Source organism: Manacus vitellinus, unplaced genomic scaffold (assembly GCF_001715985.3).
Source record: "Manacus vitellinus isolate BGI_N305 unplaced genomic scaffold, ASM171598v3 scaffold_13_pilon, whole genome shotgun sequence".
Lineage (NCBI taxonomy): Eukaryota > Metazoa > Chordata > Aves > Passeriformes > Pipridae > Manacus > Manacus vitellinus.
The window spans coordinates 8,782,758-8,807,613 of record NW_021938999.1 but is presented as its reverse complement, the minus strand read 5'-3'; the positions used below and the strand labels follow the sequence as shown (position 1 = coordinate 8,807,613).

Here is a 24,856-nt window from a genome sequence, read left to right as displayed (position 1 = left end):
ATACAAGTGACCAAGTGGAGAAAGGGTTATGGAATATTTTATGCATATGAAAATCTGCAGGTTATTATAAACTATTCTTATTCAGCTGATAAATTCCAGCCCAGTGATTTAGTCATCCCAAAATACTTAGAACAGAATACATCACTGGAACACAATTTCTGAGGCCATGCGTTATTAGGAGAAAACCATAAGCACTGTGCAGCACTAAATGTGAGAAGAACTGTGAACGGTGGTGTTTTCTACTAACACAGGTCTACTTTTAAAACTATTCTATCAGTCAGCCCATATTAACTGGCAGTAGCCAGGACCAACATCCAGGGATCTTGCTGTTCCTTATGCCACTTTAGGATTAGATATATATTCCCTTTACAGAATCACAAGATCCATTGGTTTGGAAAAGACCTCTGAAATGATAGGGTTCAAGCTTTGACTGATCACCATCTTGTCAACTAGACTATGGCAATAAGTGCTGTGTCCAGCCTTCCCTTGAACACCTCCTGGGGTGGTGACTCCACCACCCCACCAGCCAGACCATTCCAATGTTTGACTACCCTTTCTGTGAAGAAATTCCTCCTGATGTCCAACTTGAACCTCCTCTTAACTTCATTTTTGGCGGAGTTAAGTTACTAGGACAATCACAAAGCCGTGGAGGAAACCAAAGGAATTGGGCTACCCCGCAGCCAGCACGGCGGCTGCGCCTGGAGTCACCCCGCTCCCTGGCATGGCACTGAAGCCGAGACTCTCAGTAACACCCACACCTCTCCTGAGGCTGCTGCCACCCCCACGGCTGACGAGGCCGGCCAGGCAGGGGGGGGACACGGCGGGGCCGGACCACTGGAGAGGGCGCGGCCGGGCGGCCGTTGGGGAGACCCTGCCAACTACAGGCCCCAGAATGCACCGGGAGGGCTCGTGTATCCTTCGAACCTGCCAATGAGGGCGCGCGGGACGCGCCACGTGAGCGGGGCGCCATTTCAAACGGCCGGGCGGGTGCGCAGCGGCCCTGGTGGGAGCGGTGAGTGTGGGAGGGCGGCCCTGCTGCTTCCTCAGCGCCGCGGGCTGGGGGGGATTCTAGAGGCTCTTCCCCGACGTTTGGCGGCCGAGGCGCCGTTGCAGTCGGGGAAGGGGCGACCCGTGCGAGCTCGCCTGAGGTGGGGCGGTGGGAGGTTGGCGGGACTGTGAGCTGTGTGACATCCCGTAAACGACCCTTTCGGTGGTCCTCAGCGACAAGGTGAGGAGCAGTGGCCATAAACTGAGACACAAGAAGTTTCACCTCAACGCGAGGGAGAACTTTACGTCGAGGGTGGCAGAGTACCGGAACATGCTGCCCGGGGAGGTCGCGGAATCTCTCCGGAGACATTCCAAACCTACGTGGACGCGTTCCTGTGTAATACGCTCTACGTGACCCTACCTTGGCAGGGGGGGTTGGACGGGGTGATCTCCAGAGGTCCCTTCCAACCCTAACTATTCTGTGAGGCAGTCCCTAAATATGACAGTTTTCAAAGGGATTGCTTACCCCCTCGCTAATTTGGCAGTATCATCAAAGTCCATGACCCTGTTGGTTTTGTTTGGGTTTTTTTATTTAACATATTGCATGGCTAATTCTGTATTTTCCAGACACAATGGAGGAAGGAAAAGAAACGTCAGTGTGTGCGAGTTATGTGGCTGAAGAAAAACTGTACTGCATGAGCAATGGTAGGTGGAGAACATTCTCTACCTGGTTTATACCTTATTATATCAGTAGACATCCTGTATCTGCTTTGTGTCATGTTCTGTGTACTTGTTTCCTTGGATGGGCAGCTGTTGGCAGTCTCAGAGGTAGAAGCCTCCTGAGGAGCTTGTGGAGCATGGCTCCTAGAGCTTGTGTATCAGTGACTGATGTCATCAGCCTTTCTTCTGTATATCTCATCTGAGCTCCTCCCTCTTCCTTATCTGTCTACTGCTGATTCAATTAATATGTGGGGTATATAATAACTAACAAGAAAACTAATCTTTCTCGCTGGCTCCTGCTACTGTCCTGTGATGGCCTGAACCAGAAAAGAACTGACTGATGGGACAAGTGCATTGTCACATAGCTGTAGATTATATATTCTCACTTATCTTGATTGGAGGCTACTGATAAGATACATTCCATCTTCCTATTATGGATGCTTAGAAATTAGCATTGAGCTATTTCATGGTAACTTGGCATCTCACAATTGTCATATTCTGCAGTGGGGTGAACTTATTGCCTTCTACAACTCCCTGACAGGAGGGTGTAGCCAGGTGGAGGTCAGCCTCTTCCCCATAGCAAACAGTGATGGGACCAGAGGACACAGTCTCCAGCTGTGGCAGAAGATGTTTAGATTGGTTATTAGAAAGAATTTCTTCACAGAAAGGTTGATTAGACATTGGAATGGGATGTCCAAGGAGGTGGTGGCGTCACTGTCCCTGGAGGTGTTTAAGGAAAGTGGATGTGGCACTCAGTGCCATGGTCTAGTTGATGTGGTGGTGATTGGTCATAGGTTGGACTTGATGATCTCAGAGATCTTTGCCAACCTAATGGATTCTGCAATATGCACAACAGTACCTTAAATTTCCTGGACCTAAAACATGTTTTAATTTTTTAAACTTGGTAGCTATATTTTTTTTTTTTTGCCATCGAACATCAACTTCACCAAATTGTCAAAGCATAATGCAACTATTTTTATTGCAAAAAGTGTGACAAAATCCTTGTTATAGTTTCAGACTTTCCTCTTCTGAGTGATGAAAAGTTTGATTTTGACCTTTCACTCTCTTCAACAAGGTAAGTAAAAGTATATTTGCCGTAAAAACCTTCAAAATGGACACATGAAAGATGCCAGGCTAAATTATTTTTCTTTGTAGTGGAAATGAAGATGAGGTTTTTGTTGGAGCTGTGGGACACAAAGAAAGATGTATTGCTGCTTGTATGGAAGCAAACAAGAGCATGCCTGCTTTTGATGATAAACTCACGTGGAGCCCACTTCAAGAAGAGAAATTTGTAGAAATTTTCAAAGAAGCTCATTTGTTGGCACAGCAAATAAAGACTGGAAGCAAGAATGAAGAGACTAACACAAGCCAATCAGAAGAACAGAAAAATAAGTTTACAGAAACATTTGTGGAGGACTCAGAGTCAAAGCTGAAAATACTGAGAAACAAAAGGATAGAAAAAAGTCCCAGAGCTGTTAAACGGGAGACATACAATGTGCAGGATAGCCCAGCATGTCTGCTGCCACCTTGTTTTCAGAAGGCATCAAATAAGCTTTTGTCAGATGGCAAAATACATGCTCTTCCCACTCCTCCAAACAGAAGCCCTGCTAAAATTTGTGTGTCTCCTACAAAAATCGCCAATTTGCCTCTGACACAAGAACAGAAATCTGAGGAAACAAATATAAAGGCAACTGGCAAACTGGCAATGGCAAAACCTTCGTGTACTCTTGGAAGAAGCAATTTGTTGACTGTTGAAAAGGTAAAGTCAGCTTCTGGGCAATGTTTTCTTTAAAAGTGGCCTTTATGTGTTTTAGGAATGTTTAATCTACAGTCTTCAAAAGTGAATTTTAATCTTCTGATGCTTCTCTAACTCATAAGGTCCTTAGGCAGGAAACATATATAAAAAAAGGAAAAGTAGGGCAGATGCTGGTATAGTAGCCAACTAGCTTGTTTATTATGACAATGTAGAGCATCTGCAGCCAAATTTCTGTTGTATTCTGGTTTTGTGAATATTGTAGTTCCTGGGTTCTGTTCTAACTGGCTTCTAACACTGCTTTGTTCCTGGTAAAATTACTGCACTGTTACACTTAATGTATACTTCATTTTACACTTAATTTTACTCTGACTGTGTAAAAATGGCTTTATTTGCTGTTAACCCTTGTCAATGGAGGTGAGGCAGGGATGGGAAACCCCACAATTATTTAGATAGGACAGGGAAATCTTTTAGGTCTAGTTCTGCCCACAACTTGTCTCAATCATGAAAAGCACTGATTACTGGTATTATACTTACATATAACCACATATATGGCTATGTGACCAAATGCAAATGTATTCTAAATGTATTCTAACTGGCTTATTAAGAGCCATCAGCTATAGAAACTAGGGGACCCTTTGATTCCTTTGTGGTATAAATCTCTTCTTGATTTTGGACGCTATAAGAAAAGGCACAGTCTTAATGCTTTAACAAGCCAAATTGTACCCCACTCTCAGAACAGTCTGCATGATGCAGTCTACCATTGTAATGTTCATCCCTTGGAAGCCAGAGTAAAGCAGAGGAATATTAAACAGAGAGTCTAATATTGTAAGGAACAGCTGTTACAGTATGGAACAGGATGTGGGTGAACATGATTATATAAGATTTGTGCTCATGAATTGTTGCAGAACTGTCCAATGTCTTGGTTCAAACATGTTCTGGTACTTAGCAAATACACTCACTAGACTAACTTCACACTGTATTTGTCTAAACACCAAGGACTTCACTGGGTTCAGGGGCTTCTTCAATGATGATTGGTTTTGTTTCTTAACAAAATCAATGTGTGTGTGTGGTTTCTAGAAACAATAGTAGCTTTTAAAATGTTGCATTGAAATTTGCAGCTCAAATCAGGAAAAAATACTAGTATTTCTACAAAAAGAGACTTGAGCAGCAAGGGATCATCTGAAGATCTAATTTCTGATAAATCTAGTGTTGCTTCAGATGTCTTCGAGTCCTCATTCAGTGGCAGTTCCTCAGTGCAAGACACAAAAGCCCTTCCTGCACTAAGTAAGGTAATGACAAGTATTCTTAATATGAAAATAACTTCTGTAATATTCTGATAGAAAGAAAAATTAATATAGTTTACTTTCTAATTTAATTTAAAGCTATACTGTTGCGTAAAATGGTTTTAAAGAAAAGTAATCTATGCTTTATAATTACCATTCTTGAGTATGTGCTCTAACCCTGCAACACAGGGAAATGTACTTAAGAGCAACTGTAAATGTGTTAGATTAACATGAGTTGCTTTTATTTTTAAAGTACTAGCTTGCAGGTAAGTGATCAACAGTTTTCTGTAAGACACAAAGTTTTTGATGTGTGTAGTTAACTATACCATATGAAAAGGTTGCCATAACTCATATGAAGGTAGTATACCTACAGCTGTCAGTTGTTTTGAAGCTTTAGGTGCCTGCTTTAATGCTGCATGCCGCTTCACTGAATCACAGAATGATCGAGGCTGGAAGGAAGGGACCTGTTGAGGTCATCTAGTCCAACACTCTGCTTAAGCAGGACCACCTGGAGTCATTTGTCCAGGACCAGACAGCTTTTGAATATCTCCAAGCATGGAGTCTTGGCAACCTCTCAGGGCAGCCTGTGCCAGTGCTTGGCAGTAAAAAAATTATTTCTTGATGATCAGAGGTAAAACCTCCTGCATTCCACTCTGCACATTGTCTCTAGTCCTGTCACTGGGCACCACTGGGACACTGGCCGTGCAGATATTTTTATATATTGAGATCTGCATTGAGCCTTCTCCAAGCTGAGCAGTCCCAGTTCTCAGCCTTCCTCAGATGAGAGGTGCTCCAGTTCCAGTCCTTTAATCATCTTAGTGGCCCTTTGTTGGACTCTTTCAGTAGCTCCAAATCTCTCCTATGGGGGAGCCTGGAACCAGACGTAGATCTTCAGGTGTGGGCTTCCCAGTGCTGAGCAGAGGGCAGGATCACCTCCATTCACCTGCTGGCAACGCTTCTCCTTTGTGCAGCCCAGGATAATGTCAGTGTTGTCTGCTCCAAGGGTGCATTGCTGGCTCATGTTCAACTTGTCCACTAGCGCTCCCAAGGGCCTTGTCTGCAAAGTTGTTTTCCAGCTGGTTGGTGCCCAGCATATACTTCCACCTGGGCTGACTCCTTTTATTCTTTAATCCCTTTAAGTCTATACTCAATTTCTGGCAGGAATAAAAAGAGATCTGATGTTCTAGGTCTGTATAATAATCCAGATACAATGATCTGTTTTTAAGAAAACTCGCTTTTTAAACTGTATCTGAGTCGGGAGCTCCTCTAAAATTCACAAATGAAAAATTTTATAATACCAAGAAAAGTAATGGCAAAATAATGTGTTAAATAGATGGTTTTTTGCTTTTGAATAAGCTGTGTTTTTTGATTCAGCCTGGCGTAAGGAAGATGACATATCTGAAACTTCCTGGTGTTGCCAGTGGTCTCACAAGAAGGACTACATCATCATCTTTGTCATCACTTTCCAGCGTGAATTCAAGTCTGAATTCAAGCTTACCCATATCTCCCATAATAAAAAAAGGTAATAATTCTTACTACAGATTTGTGCCACAAATCAATTTTGAAGTAGTTAAGCATGTGGGTTTGGGAATGTTTTAATGGTGTCCAATATATAAGAGCAGTGAGAAATGTTTTGAATGGAGAATAACATTTTCTACGCTAGCCCTGTAAATCCCTGTGGACTAAAGATAAATGTTAGACATCTATAATTTGTAAAAACTAGATTGATGAAAGCCTGATGCCTACATGTGAGGGTCTGACACAGCTAGAAAAGTAAGCTCAGAAAATTTTATACATAATCTTCTCTATTATAACCAAGAACATGAGCTTCTGAATGCTCTAAGCTTGTCTAACTGGTATTAAAGGGAAAAAAACCAACTGAACAACACCAAAACAACTGAAATTTGGAAGGAAGGGGGAAGCAAGTTTCTGTAGGCCTAATAAAAGGATAAGCTTTACTCAAGCAGATTGGAAAAAACACTTTTGGGGAGATAAAGTGAATACAGCCAAGAAGCTAATACTATAATGAGGCCATCAATTTGACCCTTTCAGTAAGTCTCAAAAGATCAGGAAAATAGTCTCCTAAAAGTACTGACAGGTTGTAAGCATCACAATTCTTGTACATCTCTCAAGATACCAAGTTACAGCAAATTTGTGTTTTGTACTTTGCTTCTGGGAGAATAATAATGTATTACTAAAAGCTTAATAAGAACTATTTTATGCAATATAACTGTCAGGATTCATCCTATTAATGAAAGTAACCTACAGACTCAAAAGTACGAACTGTACAGAAAACTGGAAAAAACCCTTGTGGGGTAGTTTAGCCTATGGCATTACTCACTGTAACTCAAACTACTACCTTCTTGAAAGGCTGCTTAAGGGAACAGAGTCAGCTATGCTGGGAGAGAGTGCTGGAAGTGTAACTTGAATCTGCAAGCTGTATTGTCATTCTGTGAATATTCTTTCGCTTGATTGCAGTAATTCAGGAATTTGGTGAGAAGACTTTAAAATAAAATTGCGGGAAAATTTGGGGAGTAAATTTTCAGTAGTTGTTTGTGTTCCCATAAACTTAGGTTGTTTGAACATAAATTTAAATGCTGTAAATTGCCATTTTTCTTTACTGTGTGAATGTAATTATTCCACTTAGTCAAAAACTTAGCGATAAGCGATGATTCAGAAGTACAACTTAACTTTCTATTTCAGGAAAATCAAGCATGTCATCAAAAGTTAGTGCGAGTGGCTCTAGTACAAGCAGGCTGGCCCTTGTCAGACCTACCAGAGTGTCATCTCTGCAGGCTGCCAATACTGAGAAATCCAGGAAGCAAGTGAGATCAGCTAGTACTCCCAAAATATCTAGTGCTGTAACCTTGGCTAAATCTTCATCTTCTGCAACATCATCTGAGGCTGCAGGCAGTGGAATTCAGAGACCGAGCTCTGTTCCCAGTCTGCAGCAGCTATGTCAGCAGAATAAAGATGGAAGTGCAGCAAAAGGAAGCCTATGTCCAAAGCTCAAGGCTGGACTTTTGTCTGTTTCCACAAGTCAAACTAAGGTTCCTGTGAAGACTCAAGGTAAGCACATCCTTTGTGACCTGTCTTCTAACTTGCTTATTAAAAGAAAATGCTACTTTGAATGCTTGTTATTTGTTTCATTACACTTCTGTCCGCCTTTTAGAAGGAATTAGTATTTTAACTGAAACATATTTTTTTTATAAAAGAAATAAATATGAATCTGATAGCAGTTAACAAAACTTTTCTCTTTAGATGCAACACCAAACAAATTGGCACCAAAAGCAACATCGTCTCTTGGATTAACATTTTGTGGTACACCTGGAAGGTAGGGCTTAACTGAAAACTAAATTCACTGGGGCATAATTCTTAGAATGCAACATGGTTGGGTGTTGCAACAGTCTTTAAAAGTTTGAACTTCATTGTCAGTCCTTGAGACCCTCCAGGTTAGATGTGTTAGTGCCTACTGGAACTGATTTAAAACAAACTAAACCCCACAACTAAACCAAACAACCCTCTCTGACAGTTTTCTTAGCAGTGCTAAATAGACTAGAGTCATTCATGGAAGAGTTCTAAGAAGTAAAGCCCTTACTATGCTGTGATTATCACCTTTAAGCTGATTGCTGTTCCGTTACTGACGGAAGGGAAATAGATTTCTATTGTTTGGAGGAATAGTTTTATTCCAACTGTTTCTAGAAGGTTTTGGCTAATGCGTGTTCTTTTTCTAGTGCCATGGCAGTCAGCACTCCTATGAAAGCCTCAGAAGATAAGGTCTTTCAGAATTTTTGTTTTCCTGAGAGGCCTGCCTCCATGACTCCTGCCAGTCTGAAACCATCTGGCTTACCTACACCTGTCCGCCGGACCTCAGGATTCCCAGCAGTGACCCCTAAGACTGCACCAAGAATGGCATTTTCTTCACATGCTGCATCTCTTCACCGAAGTTCCAGCTTTTCTACCAAAAAGACACTTGCAGCTGGGTAATTCAGAATCCCTCATATATTAAATGACTATTGTAGGCACACTGCCTCTAAATTAATTTTAACGATGACTCTTGGGTTTCAAGGACCTCTGCTAAATGTTTATAATGAAGCATTTGAGCATAGATGCTGTATAGGCCTAATAAAAATTTATATCTTGTGACTAGTAAAATGCTATAAGCCTTACTAAGGTGAGTCAATATCTAACATTAAAGAATTATAATTTTAATAGGAATTTATTTGTATTTTTTGAGCTAGGGAACAACTAAAACTTGTATCTGATGCTCTGTCTGAAAGCAGATTTGGCGTTCGTGCTACTTTGCTATCACCTTCTGATGAAGGAAAGTAGCTGATTAAAATGCATATTACTTTTAACTTTTGTTTTATACTGTTACCAATGGTCTCTAAAATTACACTTTTTTAAAGCATCAGTCAAAAAGCCAAGGATTTAGTTGACTGAACGTTAGTTTCTGAGCAGGTTTACCTGTGTTCTTGTTAGTTATATTTGTTTTCTGTGAAAGTAATATTGCCTTTCTCATATTATCAGCTCAGCATCTTCTGACAAGGGCCATATATATGTGTGCAGGCTTGTTCTGTGGCTGCTGCAGAGGAACTGTATTAAAGCAGGAATGATTCATGGTTAGAAAACTGTGTTATGTTACTTAGGCCAAATGTCCCAAATAGTCTTTTCTCTCAAGGAAACAATTACTCTGTCTACATTGACTTTATCATACTAATTAGATTACAGCCTCTGGTCTTCCAGCTGGTGTCAGTACTTCCTTTCAAGCAGGGGCTGAAAGGGGTTGCTCAGTGATATGCAATATCAATGACTGCATGTGTGAAGTTTAGGCTGCATGGATACGTCAATTAAGATTAAATTCTTCATCAGCCTGAAGTCATTAACTCTTCTTCTTTTGCATGGGTAGGCTATACATTTATTGCAGCATGAAATATTTTGTATTTTGCAGGTAACTAGCATTCTATTGGCTGAAATATGGAAATCTTTTTGATGATTAAAACTTGTGGTTAAAAAAAGGAGAAAATGAGATGAGGGCGTTGGCTTAAGTAATTCATGTTGATTAAAGAACTCAACTATTGCTGATGTTCTTTTTCCCTAGTTCTAAACAGAAAGAAGAGAGTAAGACACAGATATCTTCTGAAGAAGATGATGTATCTCCTCCACCTGTGTTACCTCTTGCTCTTACCTTCTCACCAGAAAAATCTGCTACAGAAGTAGTAGAAAGTGAATTAAAAGAACCTGAAGTACAAAATCAGCTGGTTGAAGAGAAACAACCTGAGGTAAATGACAATACATTTTTCTACAAAACTAAGTTAACTGCTTGAAACCAAATTATTTGAACTATTATTTTCAAGTAGAAAACCCACTTTGGTACACATGAAGTTAAAACGGATTAGCTGTAACTGTGTGCACCCTCTAGTGCCTATTTTTAGCACTGAACATATGTTCAGTGTTTCCACTATGTTTCCATCTCAAAGCTGAAAAGTCAAATACTTGCAGATTTTGTATTAAATTTCCACGTTGGAAAAAGTGCTGTGAAATCCTTGTGGATTTGATTAGAAACACAGTGTCACCGGGCAGATCCTGTTGCAGCTGTAAAGCCCTTTTGGGGATAAAAAATCCCAATAACCCAAAACACTGCTGTAGCTATATTCAGTCTCCTAACAGGAGTGCAAATCTGCATACAGCGAGGGAGAATTAAACCCCAAAGTCCACATAGCAGTCAACTTAGGTTAAGTGTTAAGTAATTCTTCCAGTGAACACTTTTCCCCTCTCTCAGGAATGTACTGGCTTCATGTTGAAAGCTGGCACTCCACAGGCATTAAGGAGAAGGGCATGAACTGGTAGTTCTGAAATATTAAACTGTCAAAGTGGTTATTGATTTACAAGTACTCAGGTGTAGAATAATCTGTAGATTAATTACTTGATGTTATTGCATTAGTATACTCCTGGTTAGCTTGGTGACACAAAGTATGTTAGAGAATTGCTCAGTACATGTATAGGGTAGTTACACTGGACAAAAGCATAACTGAAATGTGAAGCTCTACATAACAGTTTATATGGCTAAATAACATTGCACAATAATTGGAGTTAAGTCATTTAAATATTAAGAGTTATTAATCTTCTGTTTTAAATTTGAGTTAAAACAATTTTTCACTTAAAATCAGATTTATGCCCCAATGAGCTCTTTTTCTTTGTCTCACTGCATTTTCCCCATTGCTGGCAGAGCAAGAGCTAAGGTTTTTGCACTGTGTGCAAACAATCCTGCATGAAAAACAACCAAGCTGTAAATGAAGTCTGTCCTGTGATTATTACATCTGTATAAGCTAAATTGACTGCCTCAATGTTTATGGAGGAAGCATGGTGAATAGAGTGGAAAACCTGAACTATTTTTTCTTTTAAAGGCCTTACTGGTAGACATTGGAGTAGACAAATCTCTCTCACGCACTTTTGAATGTGAAAGTAGACCTCTGATTGACCTTTCCAACACTCCTGAAGTGAATAAGCCTGTATTCTCTGGGCAGATAAAGGTAAGATGTGAATAAATCTTCGGGTGCAAATATGTTAGCAGAAAAATGTCAGCTGGCTGCATACCCTTGTCGGCAGAGCAGCTCCACAATACTGTAGGAACTATTTAATATTAGTTCAATATGATATACATCTAAGGTGTTCTAAGTAAAGAGCATGTTTAAAATCAAACAATGTGTCCTAAGTAGAGCTCAGTGAGCAATCTGCAAATAGGAAAAGGAGGAGGATGTAGAAAGAACTTACCACTTAAAGCAGTTGTTATAGAATTAAACTGTTCTGAAGCAGAAAGTGAATGTTGTCTTCAGGAGAGTGGACATGCTTACTGTTGTTTCTCTCTTTTTGCACATCTTCAGTTCTTGGCAGCAGCTCATTTTAATCAAAAAAGAAAGGTTGTCCCTACTGTTTAGCTCCTCTCCTAATCCCCTCTTCATTTGGAAGATGTCTGTTGGAGTCTACTCTAAATTTCACAAGCATTTCTGGGCGAGTGTGTTTTGTACATTAGTGGCTTGAAGGTAGATGCCTTTAGATATTGTGAGATGAATAGTGGTAACTATGAGGATGTGGTCTTTGACAATAGATGTAATTTGGATCAATTTAATGTCAAGTCCTTCAAAGTATGTCAAAAGAAGAGGCTCGCAGAAGTCTGACTTCTGGGGGCATGTTCAGAGGAGTTCACAAGTGCTCTGCCCTGACTTGGATGGCAATGTCACTTGAATATGCACAGCAGTGAAACTCAGAAAAGTCTTTAGGCTTTTAAGGTGAGTATGGGCAATAACCACCTTGTGAGAACCTTGTGCTTGCCTAGGAATGAGCTTATGTTTAAAAACCTGAACATAAAAGCTTGAGTGTCGTGCTTGTATTGTTGTGCTTGTATTCTGAATAGCAATTCCAATAGGAACCCTAAACAAAAAAAAAGTGCCCAAGAAGACTGTTAATAGATATTATAGCTGCTGGTAGCCATGTACAAAAACTGACTACACTAGCTAAATGTTATTGTTTTTCTTTCAGTTAATTGATTTGAGTTCGCCTCTTATCACTCTGAGTCCTGATGTAAACAAAGAAAATCTGGATTCCCCTCTACTCAAGTTCTGAACTTGAACTGAAGAATTCTTGGCAACTGTGATCTTTACTTAGGTGTTACTCTTCATTCATACAGTTTTTTTTGAAGATGGCTATAGATTATCTGATGAACTGCATTAACACAGTAGAATTCCAGTAGTCATGATAGAGTCTGATAATGATTTTGTTCATGGATGTGCTGCAATGTGTATATTTAAACTATGTTGCTCTAAGGCAAAATATTGGAAACCTGTCTATTTCCTACCAATTGTCCTTTGATTCCTTATCTCCTACGTACAATGAAGTTTTAATTTAAAATAAATGAGTTGTTTACCAAACTGTTGTACAAAATAGCAGTGTTTTATTACAGACTTCAATTGTAGTGTTTCACTAACAAATGTTAATGTGTAGGTAAAGCCTAGTGGACTTCAGAGTGGTGTAGCAAGTTTGAAAACAAACATTTCATTATTGAATACCAGTGAAATAAATCAACAGCACCACCTGAATTTGTGATGCAAAGGAGAAAGTAACAGCATGTTACTGCCAAATGGTTTAGTCTTAATAGTTGCAGGTTAGACAAACTTTCGCACTCTGAAAAGAACAGAAAAATACTTTCTTACTTGAATGTGCCACAGCTGGAGACTTTACATACAGGGAAGTGAATAGAAATGAAAATGCACACAGTAGTATCTCATAAATGTTTAAGTGACAAGCCTGTCTTGCAGACTAGAGACTTCTGCTGTGTATATACTAGCTTTAATATATTTATGAAAGATTGTCAGGAGATGGAAGTCTCTTGACAATTAATACCAGTTGTTGGTATTAATTCAAGAAGTGGTGGAAATTGGAGACAAAGGATTTAAATAGGAAGAGGTGTTCAGAGGAGTTCGTCAAACATTTTGATGCTGAAAAAGTCGCCTGCCTTGGCTTTATCTGAAGGTGTTGCCTCCCTTGAGACATCTGCCTGTTCAGGGGCTCCTGCAGTGTCACACTCCACTCTCAGTGAAGGCCTTGGGTGAGATGCTGAAGATTCTTAGATGAAACAACCATGCTTACCTGCTCCTGCCAAATAGGAACCATAAAAATATGGAATTTGTATACTTGCTTTGGTTATTCTTGCTTTCCTTCTGTGATGAGCAAGACAGCTTTTTCAACTGGAGCATTTATTAAAACTATTTGAGACAGTGCTGTGCAGTTAAAAGCAATAATTGAACAAGTCTTTAAATGGAGGGGAGAAATTAGTTTAGTTGCCTATTTCTAAACTGAATCAGAGGGAGAAGTAAGAAAAAAACCACAATTTTTTAAAATAAGTGATGTGATTTATTTTTTGAGAAGAGTTAAATGGGTTTATGCCCTAAATGTCAAGGACTTGCAGGGGAGTCAAGCACTCTGTACCCATTGAGAACTACATTTTTGTGTATGTATGGTTTCGTGGACAGCAGCCGTAAATCCTGTTTTTGAGTGTGGCCATGATAATTTACGAATGCCGTGAGTCCTCTGCCAGCTGAAACTTGGGTAGCAAGGGGGTCGCTTGGCTGGCTGAATACTTCTGGGGTTCACCACCTCTCTGGACCAACCCAACTCTTCACAGGGGTTCAAACACTGAGTTAACACGCTGATGTGTCTTCATGTAAGAGCCAAATTCCAATCTTCAAGGTACGAATCAGTTGCTCAAACAGCAGGAGTGTGGTTAGCACAGGTCTGCCTGTGCAGATGAATGGTGGTAGAGCTGCTCTGTAGTACTGGCTGTAGCCAGCTGCAATGAAGTTTGGCTTATGCAGTGGTAATGGACATGAAGCAGTCAAAGAGGGATGTAATGTTTTCTTCTGGGTCTTCCTTTATCCAATTCAGCGTGCTGGGTCCTGGGGCTCAGGGGCAGTGGGAGCGTGTGTGTGAGGGTTCCGGTTGGCCTGATGCGGGGCGGGTTGTGGGCCAGAGAGCTCTTCGGCTTTTTCCACTGAGCGAAGGAGCGGAGGGGAAAACCCCCGGCACTGGGCCGGGTGCGTTCCTCCCTCGCCGTGCGGGCACCCAAGGCCCGCGCTCGCGCTGCCGCCGCCGCTGAGGGCAACGGCGGTGCCTGAGCCCGCCCCGCCCAGCGCGCAGGCGCGTTCCCCCGCGCGGCGGTGTCGGGGCGGGCCCCGGCCGGGCGGAAACGGCGGCGGCGGCGGGGAGATGCTGGCGGCGGCCGCGGGGCGACGCGTGGCCTGCGCCGTGTCCGGCGGCGTGGACAGCGCCGTGGCCGCGCTGCTGCTGCGCCGCCGAGGTGCGGGGCGTCCCGGGGGTGGGAGAGCCCCGGCTCCGGCGCTCCCGCCGCGCTGTGGGGGCCTCGCTTCCCCTCCCCGGCCCCTCTGGGCCGGTCCTCGTCTCGGGCAGGGCACCGCGGGGAGCCGGGTGCTAATACGACATATCATCCTGTTAGACTGCCAGAAGAGCTTGGTTTTAAGTTAGCTGTTAGCTACAGGAAAGAACGCAGCCATACAATAACTATACTGTAAAGCTTAGTAGGATGTTTGCTTAGCACAGGCTAATCGCGTCTTCTGAAGGAAGCAGTTAGTCAAGAAAGTCTTGGAAAACACAGGTTTTGGGTCCAGGCTGTAAGAATTTAACTTTTTAAGTGATTCTTACCTTCGTTTCATAGGCTACCAGGTGACAGGCGTGTTTATGAAGAACTGGGACCCCCTGGATGAACAGGGAGCTTGCTCCGTTGACAGAGATTGCGAGGATGCTTACCGGGTTTGCCAGAAGCTCGATATTCCATTTCATCAGGTTTCCTACGTGAAGGAATACTGGAATGAAGTATTCAGGTAGAAACACATTTACAATAGATGGTATTTCAGTATTTTAATGTGGTACTGTGTTATGGTGAAAAGCAAGAATGGACAGATAATGGGCAATGGGAATGCATTGCAGTATTGTCAGTGCTAAGAGGAAGTCCTGAAACCTGTTAAATATTGGAGGAATTATTTTCTCTCTGATTTGTATTTAGGTCAGAATTTATATCCTAGTTTTAGTATGTTATTTTTTAAATCAGTAGAGGATTTCTCCCTAGTTGTGCGTGTGTAGCAATTGGTTTGTTGCAGCTCATGTCTTCAGCTACCCATGTACTGGCCCAACCTTATTGCAACCTGAAAAAAACCCATTTAATAGGGTGCTATTATTTATTATTGTCTGTGTGTGTAACTTAGGCAGTACATTTTACATAATATGTACTGAATCCAGTTTACCACAAAACGATCACGAGCTAGCCTTTCTTCTTTAAACTATGACAAATTTGAAATTGTTTAGACTCTAAAGGGAGTGCTCAGATTTTCTGTGAATTTGTTGTACTTTAAGGGAAGTTCTGCATTGGAAAGGCTGAGAGTTTTTTGTGGGGGAAAGGATAAGAAGGGACACATTAGTATAACAGCATAATTGATCTTTATGCACTGAACATAAGTACATAGAAGTTGTTCCCTGATCTTCATCGTTCCCCTTTAAGTAGTACTGTTATTACTGAGGAATAGCCTGCTACTTCTACTGCATGTTGAAATGACATCAAGCTGAGCACCAAACCTTTGGGCAGTCTGAAGAAAATAGCAGGACAGCCTTGTTCTGAGAAAGTTTGCTCAATTTTTCCCTTTTGGCGTGAGAGAATGAATAAGTGTTATCAAACTTCTTGAGGTGTGTGGGGTGTCCATAAATGAACCAAAGTCCACAGAAGTTCAGCTTTGCTTTTGCTTCTCACCATTTATTAATACAGTGTTTCCAAACATTCTGTTACAAATGTCTTTCTTTGTTTCAGAATCCTTTTTTCTTTACTGTCATCAATGACCTTAAACTTACTCCTCTGGATCTCTCTTTAAGGGGTTAATCATCATAAAACAGCTTTTATCACAAGAACTATTCCAGGTCTTGTCTTTTCCATGGTTTGTGCAAAGCCTTTTTCAGATCTTTACATCAAAGAGAGATCCAGTAGGCATCCTCCATTGCCCTTTCTCTAGTTCTGTGCTTTACTAGAAGCTCTGAACTAATGTGAGCCTGGCTTTATGTTGAGCCCTATATAAAACTTCCAGTGTACCATAAGAGTGTGGTGCTGAGCCAACAAGAGGGAGGCAGCTCTGGGTAGACCCAGGTGATTTAATTATTAGTATGAGTTGTCGAATTCAGAACTTCTGAATAAGGAGTTAGACAAAATAAAGGACACGTTACTTTATTTCCTGTTTATTGATGTAATGTATAACATGGTAAGGAAGAAGCAATTGATTCTATTCCAGGTGGTGAAAAGTAAAACTGAATACTAGGATTGCTGTTGTTCTTTTAAATCCAGTCTGTGCCCTCATTTCCTCTTGACTTCACTGGCTACTGAGGACAAGCAAAATAATGCAATGATTAGACCTTTTGGTATCTCAGGGCATTGCTGTATGCTGGTTTAGTTGCATTAGTTATTATTTCAATGTTTTCAAGCAAGTAATGCTAAGTACTGTAATTATGCAACAGTGTAAAACTACAACATAACTTTGAGAAACTTTGAATTTCTAGAAGGAAAGAAAAAGGTCAGGAAAAAGTATGTAAAATTAGGGCCCATGACTAATTAGTTATGATGACATTATTGCAGATGAAGTTACTGTCTGTGCCACTGTGACACAGTAACTCCTGGTGTGTACTGCACCACATTGCCCTTTGAAGAATTAAATAGGGTCATTTAATTCTAAAAGTAAATATTTCATAAGAGATGAGTAGGATATGCACAGTGGGCAGCCATGTCTGCCCTGAGGGAGTATTAATTTAATAAAGCAAGGTTACAAGATTATAAATGATCATTTGACCCTGTTCTCAGCGCACTTTGGAGAAAATCTTCCAAGCATTGTTTTTTTGCAGGTTAAAATCTAACAGGTATTTTATTTCTGACATAAAATGCTTAGTATGATGAGAACTCAGCTTCTCATGTTTAAACAGATCATCCAGTCTCAGATAGTATTGATGTTGATAGACTTTGAATCTTTATTTTACAGTGACCTCTTAAAAGAGTATGAATTGGGAAGGACACCTAATCCTGATATTGTGTGTAACAAGCACATCAAATTCAACTACTTTCTGCATTATGCTATGGATAACCTTGGTAAGGAATTTTGAAGTATGTCAGTACAGAGTGTGTGCCCTGGAAATGCTTACAGGATACAAACCCTTTAAAAAGTGGGGGAAAACATGAGTTTGTATGCATGCCTAACTCACATATCTCTGCGGCAGTATTTCAATAATTGCAAAGTAATTTGGTTTAGGTTTGATTTTACAAATAGAATCATAGCATGGTTCAGGTTGGAGGGGACCTTTAAAGGTCATCTAGTCCAATCCCCGTGCCCTAGGCAGGGACATCTTCCACTGGATTAGGTTGCTCATGTGTAGGAACAGATTTAATTCAGGGACGTGCATTGACCTGACCATTAAGTTTTACATTCTTAGGTGGTCCTTAAAGCACAGAAGCACAAGTACTGGCATGCTGGTGAATAGTTTACATTATTTAAATAGCAGGAGTACGACTATTGTCAATGTAAGACTCCCCTATAGGTTTTCTTCTTTCATTGCTTTCTGCCTTTCTTACTGGATGTTTGCAATCCTGTTTTGAACTGTGAATTTCAAGTACATGCCTTTGTATTTTGTTTGGCTTGTGTTTTCCTTGATAGGAGCAGATGCAATTGCTACTGGGCATTATGCTAGGACCTCCTTAGAGGATGAGGAAGTGTTTCAACAGAAACATGTTAAAAGACCACAGAGGCTTTTCAGAAACCGTTTTGAAGTTAGAAATAGTAAGTGGTGTCTTCATTTCATGTTTTGTCCTAGATACAAAGAAGGAATTTAAACTATATTTGATGTCACAGAATCAAGGATGTTTGTTACCGTACACAAAATGATAACCAGTTAAACCCCAGCCTTTGTAGAAGGTTGGTTGTGCAAAAGAGCATATTTACATAACTGAAAATGACCCTGACTTGTCAAGTATTACATTTTCTGTTTTAAGAGCTAGATGAATGTCTGATCTATAGTGAGAAGCGTGCCATACCCAAAGGGAAAGAACCTTGCAAACTATCACTATGCAAAGCTGCCATGGTGATGTTTTTGCGTTACAGGTTCCCCACTTCGATTTGTTTGTTCTGGACTTAAAGAAGTTTATTTTTTTCTTTGTTTTAATTTTATTTCTGGAAAGTTGAAATGGCCCCAGCAGAACCAACATATACAACTATACGTGTGAACCAACTATACATGTGGCAGACTGTGATTCACAGTTGTAGTATTTTGTGATATTCTAAACAGTCTTCTTTGGCTTTCTACTGAGATTTTGTATTACTGGTTGTGACTGAACTATTGGCCTGTGGTTTGTGTTCATTTGAATCAAGAAACACATAAGTAGTGTTTGTACAACAGCAGAGCTGTTTGTTTTTAAAGGGAGTGGACAGAACGTGACTGAAAAACTCTGATTTTGTTTGATCAGGGCAATCAGAAGATTGCATCTGTTTCAAAGAAAAAAGTCAAACTCTCAGCGTTGAGAATAACTCCACTGATTGTTCAAATCACTGATTTATATCAGGGAGATTTCAGGGCAAAACAGTGTGGTTTTGAGGAGCAGTATACTCTAAGGTATTTTAATCTTCATTCTGTCTTTCACATAAAATGTGAAAATTGTTTTCATTTTTTTGTGTTGTTGATGTCCTTTCCAGTGACATATGCACTCTTGCAATAGATGAGACAGTGTAAGACTTTGTAAGATTCTGCACAGTACAGAATCTGAATATTTCTAGATCTTTTTAGTGGTGAGAAAATACCCAAACATTTTCAGTTAGATTTTGAAAAACTAGTAAAATACTGTCTTTAACATATATTTGGAAATAATAAAACTAAAATGTTGTTTGTCAAAATACTAAAGGAAGTTGAGCTATTAATGGTAGTTATGTTGAGATGCTTTATGTGTTTCACTTTGCAGCTGTGAAACTCCTTCAAGGGGCTGACCTCTTTAAGGACCAGACCTTCTTTCTAAGTCAGATCTCACAGGATGCTTTGAGGAAAACCATTTTCCCTTTAGGGGATTTAACTAAAAGTTTTGTAAAGAAGATAGCAGCAGAACATGACCTTCATCATGTGCTAAAGAAAAAAGAGGCATGGTAACACTTAAACTCTTTTGATTTGTATTTCTCTCTAAATCAGACTTTCCTGAACTTTTTGAACTTTGATCTGTGACAACTTGTCTGCTTCTGAGCACCATAACAGAATAGGTTGGGAAACATTTTTCTTTGCTGTCTACTTCCTTAAAAGTACTTTTATGAGTTTGTGGTTAGTTGTGTATTTTAGCTTGCAGATGTTTTGTCTGCTATTGTACCTCAGAAGAACTAAGGTGAAGGTGAATGTGTAGGATGCTGTGAGCCTGAAGGAAAGCATCCTCTGTCACAGCAGTGGAGAAGCCTTTGGTCTTTACTCTTCATATCTTTTAAAGGCTTCCTCACTATAATTGTTTTTTGGTATGTCTTTAGAAATTGGATCATCCTGTTTTTCCACAGTTACTTTTAACAAAAAAAAGTTATGTTTTTCTGAGAAATAACACCTCATGAGTTGATCTTAAAAAATGTAGTGGAGGCAGTAGTTGTATTGCTGATGCTGTCTTGATTGCTTTTCATGTTTATATTTATCCTCTGTAAATGGGTATTTGAAGAATGTTGGCAGTAACTGAAAGAAAAAGGAAAACCTATTTGTTTTTGAAAGTTTTTTTTCAAGCGATTATTAGTAGATATTATTTCAGATGTTTTTCTCTGCTTTTATGGATTCAATTCTATGTTTCCTTTTCAGAGTATGGGAGTCTGTTTCATTGGTGAAAGAAACTTTGAAAATTTCCTTCTTGAGGTGAGCAGCACTAAATCTGTGACAATCTTTGTTTTGTTCTGGTGTTCAGTTTTTATAAAAAATCCACAGCAGTTTGTGGCCCACAATGCGTAGTGATGTCCCAACTCCCTTTGAAGTGCCAGGCCTAGGCAGAAGCTCACACCAACAGCTTGTAGAAGTATCATGCCTCTCCACCAGCAGTCAGTCACTCACTTTCTGTAGCAAAAGGAGTGAACATGCACTTCTTTGTGTACCAGGCTCTGACAAATGGTTGGGATGTGAGTGGGGCAAATGGCTGAGTCCTGTTGTCCTCTGGCATGTGTGAGAATGGCGAAGTGAAGCCTAAAATTATTTCTTAAAAGGATTGCTCTTCCTACTTTTCTCTCTAGAGCAGCATCAAGGAAAAGTTGCTTGGGCAGAGTTTGCTTCTTGAAAAGCTATTTTTCAGCTTCAAGAGAATGTAGTGATGGAATCTAAAATATACTGTGAGGTTTTCGTGGGCCATCTTGTGACTTATCTCTTCCTCTTTGGTAGTATTTGGAACCTCAACCAGGTAACTTTGTTTCCATTGAAGATAAGAAGGTGATGGGAACACACAAAGGTAATTGGCTAACCCACCTTAATAACTTGCTTTTAGATAAATGGAACAATACTGCTTATATTTAGAGGCACCAATTTTGTGAAATTCCAGAGAAGTCTGCAGGTTTTCCCCAAGTTTTTGTTAAATTGTGGAAACTTGCTTTACACTATATAGAGCTTTAAACTACAACTGATTATTGATTGATTATTCCATGTTGCAAGAAAATAAATGGTAATTGTTAGAGTTGCTCTGTTGATACTGATTGTTATTTTAATACCAAGAGACCATTGTTCACTTAATTCTTTCAAAATGACTGTACTTCCAGGTTCTTTAGTACCTAAACTTTGCAGAAAAAATGCACCATGAACCTCAGTGATGCTCAGCAGGACATCACCACACATGGGCAGCTTAACTTTCCTTTTCTCCTGTGTGTCCTTCCTTTGCTGTCCTCAGTTTGAGCTGCCATAACCAAGCTCCTCTCCCAAGTAATTTATGGTAGTAGGATGTTGCACTGGTACATAAAAGTAAGGGAAACTGGCAAGACTGAATGGTAGCAAAACCACAAACTGAAACTGAAATAAATGTTTTTATTTTATAAAACCTATGAATGCCATAGTTGAAATGGACTAGTGTGAAATCATGTGCTTCAGGTGTGGATGAAAACTTTCAAGTAGATGTTAGTTTAGTTCATAATTGGCCCACTTCTCTAAGACAGCTTGGTTTGTTATTCTTTGTTTAGTGGTAAAGTTTGGGAAAAATGATTTTAGTATTATTTTTCTGAAAGTAAAAGATTAAAAGTTGCTAGCAGCTTTCCATTTTCATCTTTCCTTAGGTTGGTTCCTGTACACAATAGGCCAGAGGGCTCGGCTGGCAGGCCTCCAGGAAGCTTGGTTTGTTGTAGACAAAGATGTCAGCACTAGAGATGTCTATGTGGTGAGTTAAAACACTGGTGTTGCAAATGACTAATGCAAGCAATTTTGTGTCTGCTGCTGTATGGAATGTGATCCTAAGCTGAGCAGAATTCTTGGCTTTTCTCTTGGAGGAAACAAGAACCAACTAGTGTAGCATCGGCCGACATGAAACATCTTATCCAAAGGGGCTTTTCTTGAGTAGCAAATTGGTTTAGATTTTGTCATAGAACTTTTCCAAACAAAGGGCAAATACTGGAAAGAATCAGCTGGTCTACTGAGCTCTTATTTTCTACTCTAGAGCATGAGGGTTTTGTCATAGTTAGTATGATAATAACTTTTATAAAATTATAAAAGTTGTTATAATAGGGTTTATAAAAGGTGTAATATCTTTGTTTATGTATTGCTGCTTTGTTTTTCTAGTAAAAGAATTAGTAGCCAGTAATACAGTTTTACCATTTTGAAAACTCAGGCAGAATATATATAATACTGCAGATAATTGGTGTGTTAATGGCTAATCATATGAGATGATTTGGAGTTCTGCAGCTTGCTAGCATTGTTAGTGTTTCTTGCTGTTCATGCAGTTGTTATTCTTATTTGATACTGATGTGATTATAGTGAAGGTGTTCTGCTACTTGTTGATGTGCCAGTGGTGGTGGGAGACCATAAACAAATGAGAATTGAGAAGAAACAGACAGGAGCACTAAGAAAATTTTGTTATGCCCTACAGTAAGGTTGCATGTGTGCAACACTGTTGTTGGGGATGTGTTCATTTGGAAAATTGGAGAAGAGAGAGGTAGCATCTTGTTGAGATAGGAGAAAGGAGGACAGTAGACTTCTGAACACAGCCTGAAGAAGGCAGAAACATGGTTGGAGGGAAAAGAATACAAGAAGTGACGACTTTGAAATGCAAAAGACTGACAAATAATTCGGGCTTACTTTAGCCTACTTTAAGTGATAATAAATGCTTGCTTTCTTACTTATTTTGCCTTCATTTTGATATGGCTTGATGCTTCCTCTATATTTCATGCTTTACAAGTCATACACTCTGGCAAAAACATCAGCATTAAATAAACATGTTTTAAGGCACCATCAAGAGACCACCCTGCTCTGTACAGAGACCTCCTGCGGACAAACCGAGTGCACTGGATAGCAGAGGAACCTCCAGCAGAGCTTGTTAGAGAGAAGATGATGGAATGTCATTTCAGGTTTCGGCACCAGATGGCACTGGGTAATCAAGCCTTGTTTTATTTTTTCTTTTGCTTGATTTGTTAAACTCTGTTAGTGTGTTAATGCAGTTTTGCAGAAATTGTTAAAATGTTTTGGCTTGTCTTTCTGTAGTGTCTTATAAAACGGTATCTTGACTTAGATCTGTTTAGCCTAGTTATGAAGGTTTTTTAATGTGAACATAGGGATTAACTGTCAGGTGTTTGGTCATTTTCTGCCTAGTGCCTTGTGTCCTGACTCTAAACCAAGATGGGAGTGTGTGGGTAACGCTAGTGAAGCCAGCAAGAGCTATCACGCCTGGACAGGTAAGTTATTAGAAGTAGTTTTCTGTCCTTTTTTGTGTTTTAGCTGATCAGGCTAATAAAACAGAGTAGCTTTTTTATTAACTGGAGTAATTAATTTATTATTTAATACTATTTTGTGTGTTTTGGGGTTTTTTAAGATTTAGTCAGAATAAATGAATGTGCTCACTATTCAGCAGGTCTTGCAGAGCCTTGAGTTGGTCACCATGCTGTTTGCAGCTGCTGAAAAGATTCTCCCTGTGTTTGTCTCCTAGTTTGCCGTGTTCTACAAGGGTGACGAGTGTCTGGGCAGTGGGAAGATCCTGAGGTTGGGCCCATCTGTGTATACCATGCAACAGGGCAAAAACCGAGGGGAAAATCCAAAGAAGGAGGAGATTGACAAAATAGAACCAGCAACGTAACACGTGGCATTGTTTATTGAAGGACTTGGAAGAATTTGCTGCCTGAGAATAATAAAAACTGTAATAAATGTGGCTCCTGTTGATCTCTATGTTCTTAAGGCCAGTTGACCGTAGAGTCCCAGCTTGACTGTTAGCACTGAATGAGTTTAAAACTTAAGCCAGTGCAGTGCCATTTTGCTGGACTGTGTGGTGCTATTTATGTTAATACATATCAAGGGATGTCTTAAATTGTTAACTGTAATAGTAGTTACACATGCAAGAATTTTAAGATAAAAATCACGTCTGAAATCATAAATATCTCTTATGTGGAAATGAAATGCCTTTTTTTACCCCTTATTTAAAGGTGCCTATCTCTAGTAAAGTACGTATGTTGTTTTACACTAAATGTATCTTTGTGCTTTGTACTGAGGAAAAGGAGTGAAAGGTGTTCAAATTCAGCATTTTGAATTAACTGCAAGCAAGAGATATTTATCTTTAATTTTATATAGTTTTATAAAAAATACTGTGGATTCTTAAACTGTATTAAGTAGCGGTTTCCCACATTTACAGAAATCAGAATTACAAATCTTAGGGACTTAAAAACAGTCTGGAATGTTAAATGTTTTCACACAACTGACTGCTAACTGCTGGGGGCTGAGGCTGTTTGGTTTGTCCCCTGGAGAAAAGAGTGCATTGCTGTGCTTCAGAAAAATGCAAATTCGTAGGAATTTCCTTGCTGTGTATTTAGCTTAATATAGAGCTGATAATAACTGGATCTTGCCGTATCTCAAAATTAGGAAGAGCTGAATACCCCACCAAATTATGTTTATAAGGATTGGGTGCATATTGAGGACACCCTAAGCTTATAATAAAACTTTATTACAGCAAGTCAACAAAAATGAATTCCTAACTGTCTCCAAACTACAGCTCTGCAGGAGCAGGACTTTCCAGATGAGTGTAGAATTTTGAGATTTACATCCACTCTGGGCAGTAGGAAAGCTGTAGCATGAATAGATCTTTTCAGCAGATCTGAAGGCTTGGATTACATGTACATCCTTTTCTTTTGTCTTAGTGTCTTCTAAGAATTCTTTTTGTTTCCTCTGCTAAGAAAAGTAAAAGGGAGAGAAGACTTTTCAGTGTCTACCTCCTGATCTGGCAAAGTTAAATACAGTTCAGGGAGCCCTATGGGAAAAACCTAGACAGTTAAAATCTTACTTGGCATTACAGTAGATCTACTTTAGAGGGGAAAACCATCCTTTTTCACTGGTGCTAAAATCA

The 24,856-nt window shown here is 39.9% G+C and overlaps 2 protein-coding genes across 2 annotated transcripts; both read left to right on the top strand.

Annotated features, from left to right (window-relative positions):
- Nucleotides 1-930: 930 nt before the first annotated feature.
- GTSE1 (G2 and S-phase expressed 1) lies at nt 931-12,687 on the top strand. Its single transcript, XM_008921596.4, has 12 exons — nt 931-1,012; nt 1,615-1,692; nt 2,719-2,782; nt 2,863-3,466; nt 4,582-4,752; nt 6,121-6,268; nt 7,450-7,815; nt 8,008-8,080; nt 8,481-8,729; nt 9,848-10,028; nt 11,154-11,279; nt 12,286-12,687. Exons 1-12 carry the CDS (start codon nt 931-933, stop codon nt 12,367-12,369), a joined length of 2,226 nt encoding a protein of 741 aa, XP_008919844.3. The 3' UTR covers nt 12,370-12,687.
- A 1,812-nt stretch (nt 12,688-14,499) lies between these two features.
- Nucleotides 14,500-23,682, top strand: TRMU (tRNA 5-methylaminomethyl-2-thiouridylate methyltransferase). The gene is made up of 11 exons (XM_018068022.2): nt 14,500-14,599; nt 14,975-15,140; nt 17,328-17,434; nt 17,997-18,119; nt 19,292-19,464; nt 20,149-20,202; nt 20,716-20,782; nt 21,594-21,694; nt 22,756-22,900; nt 23,119-23,201; nt 23,453-23,682. Exons 1-11 carry the CDS (start codon nt 14,509-14,511, stop codon nt 23,597-23,599), a joined length of 1,257 nt encoding a protein of 418 aa, XP_017923511.2. The 5' UTR covers nt 14,500-14,508; the 3' UTR covers nt 23,600-23,682.
- The last annotated feature ends 1,174 nt before the right edge of the window (nt 23,683-24,856 follow it).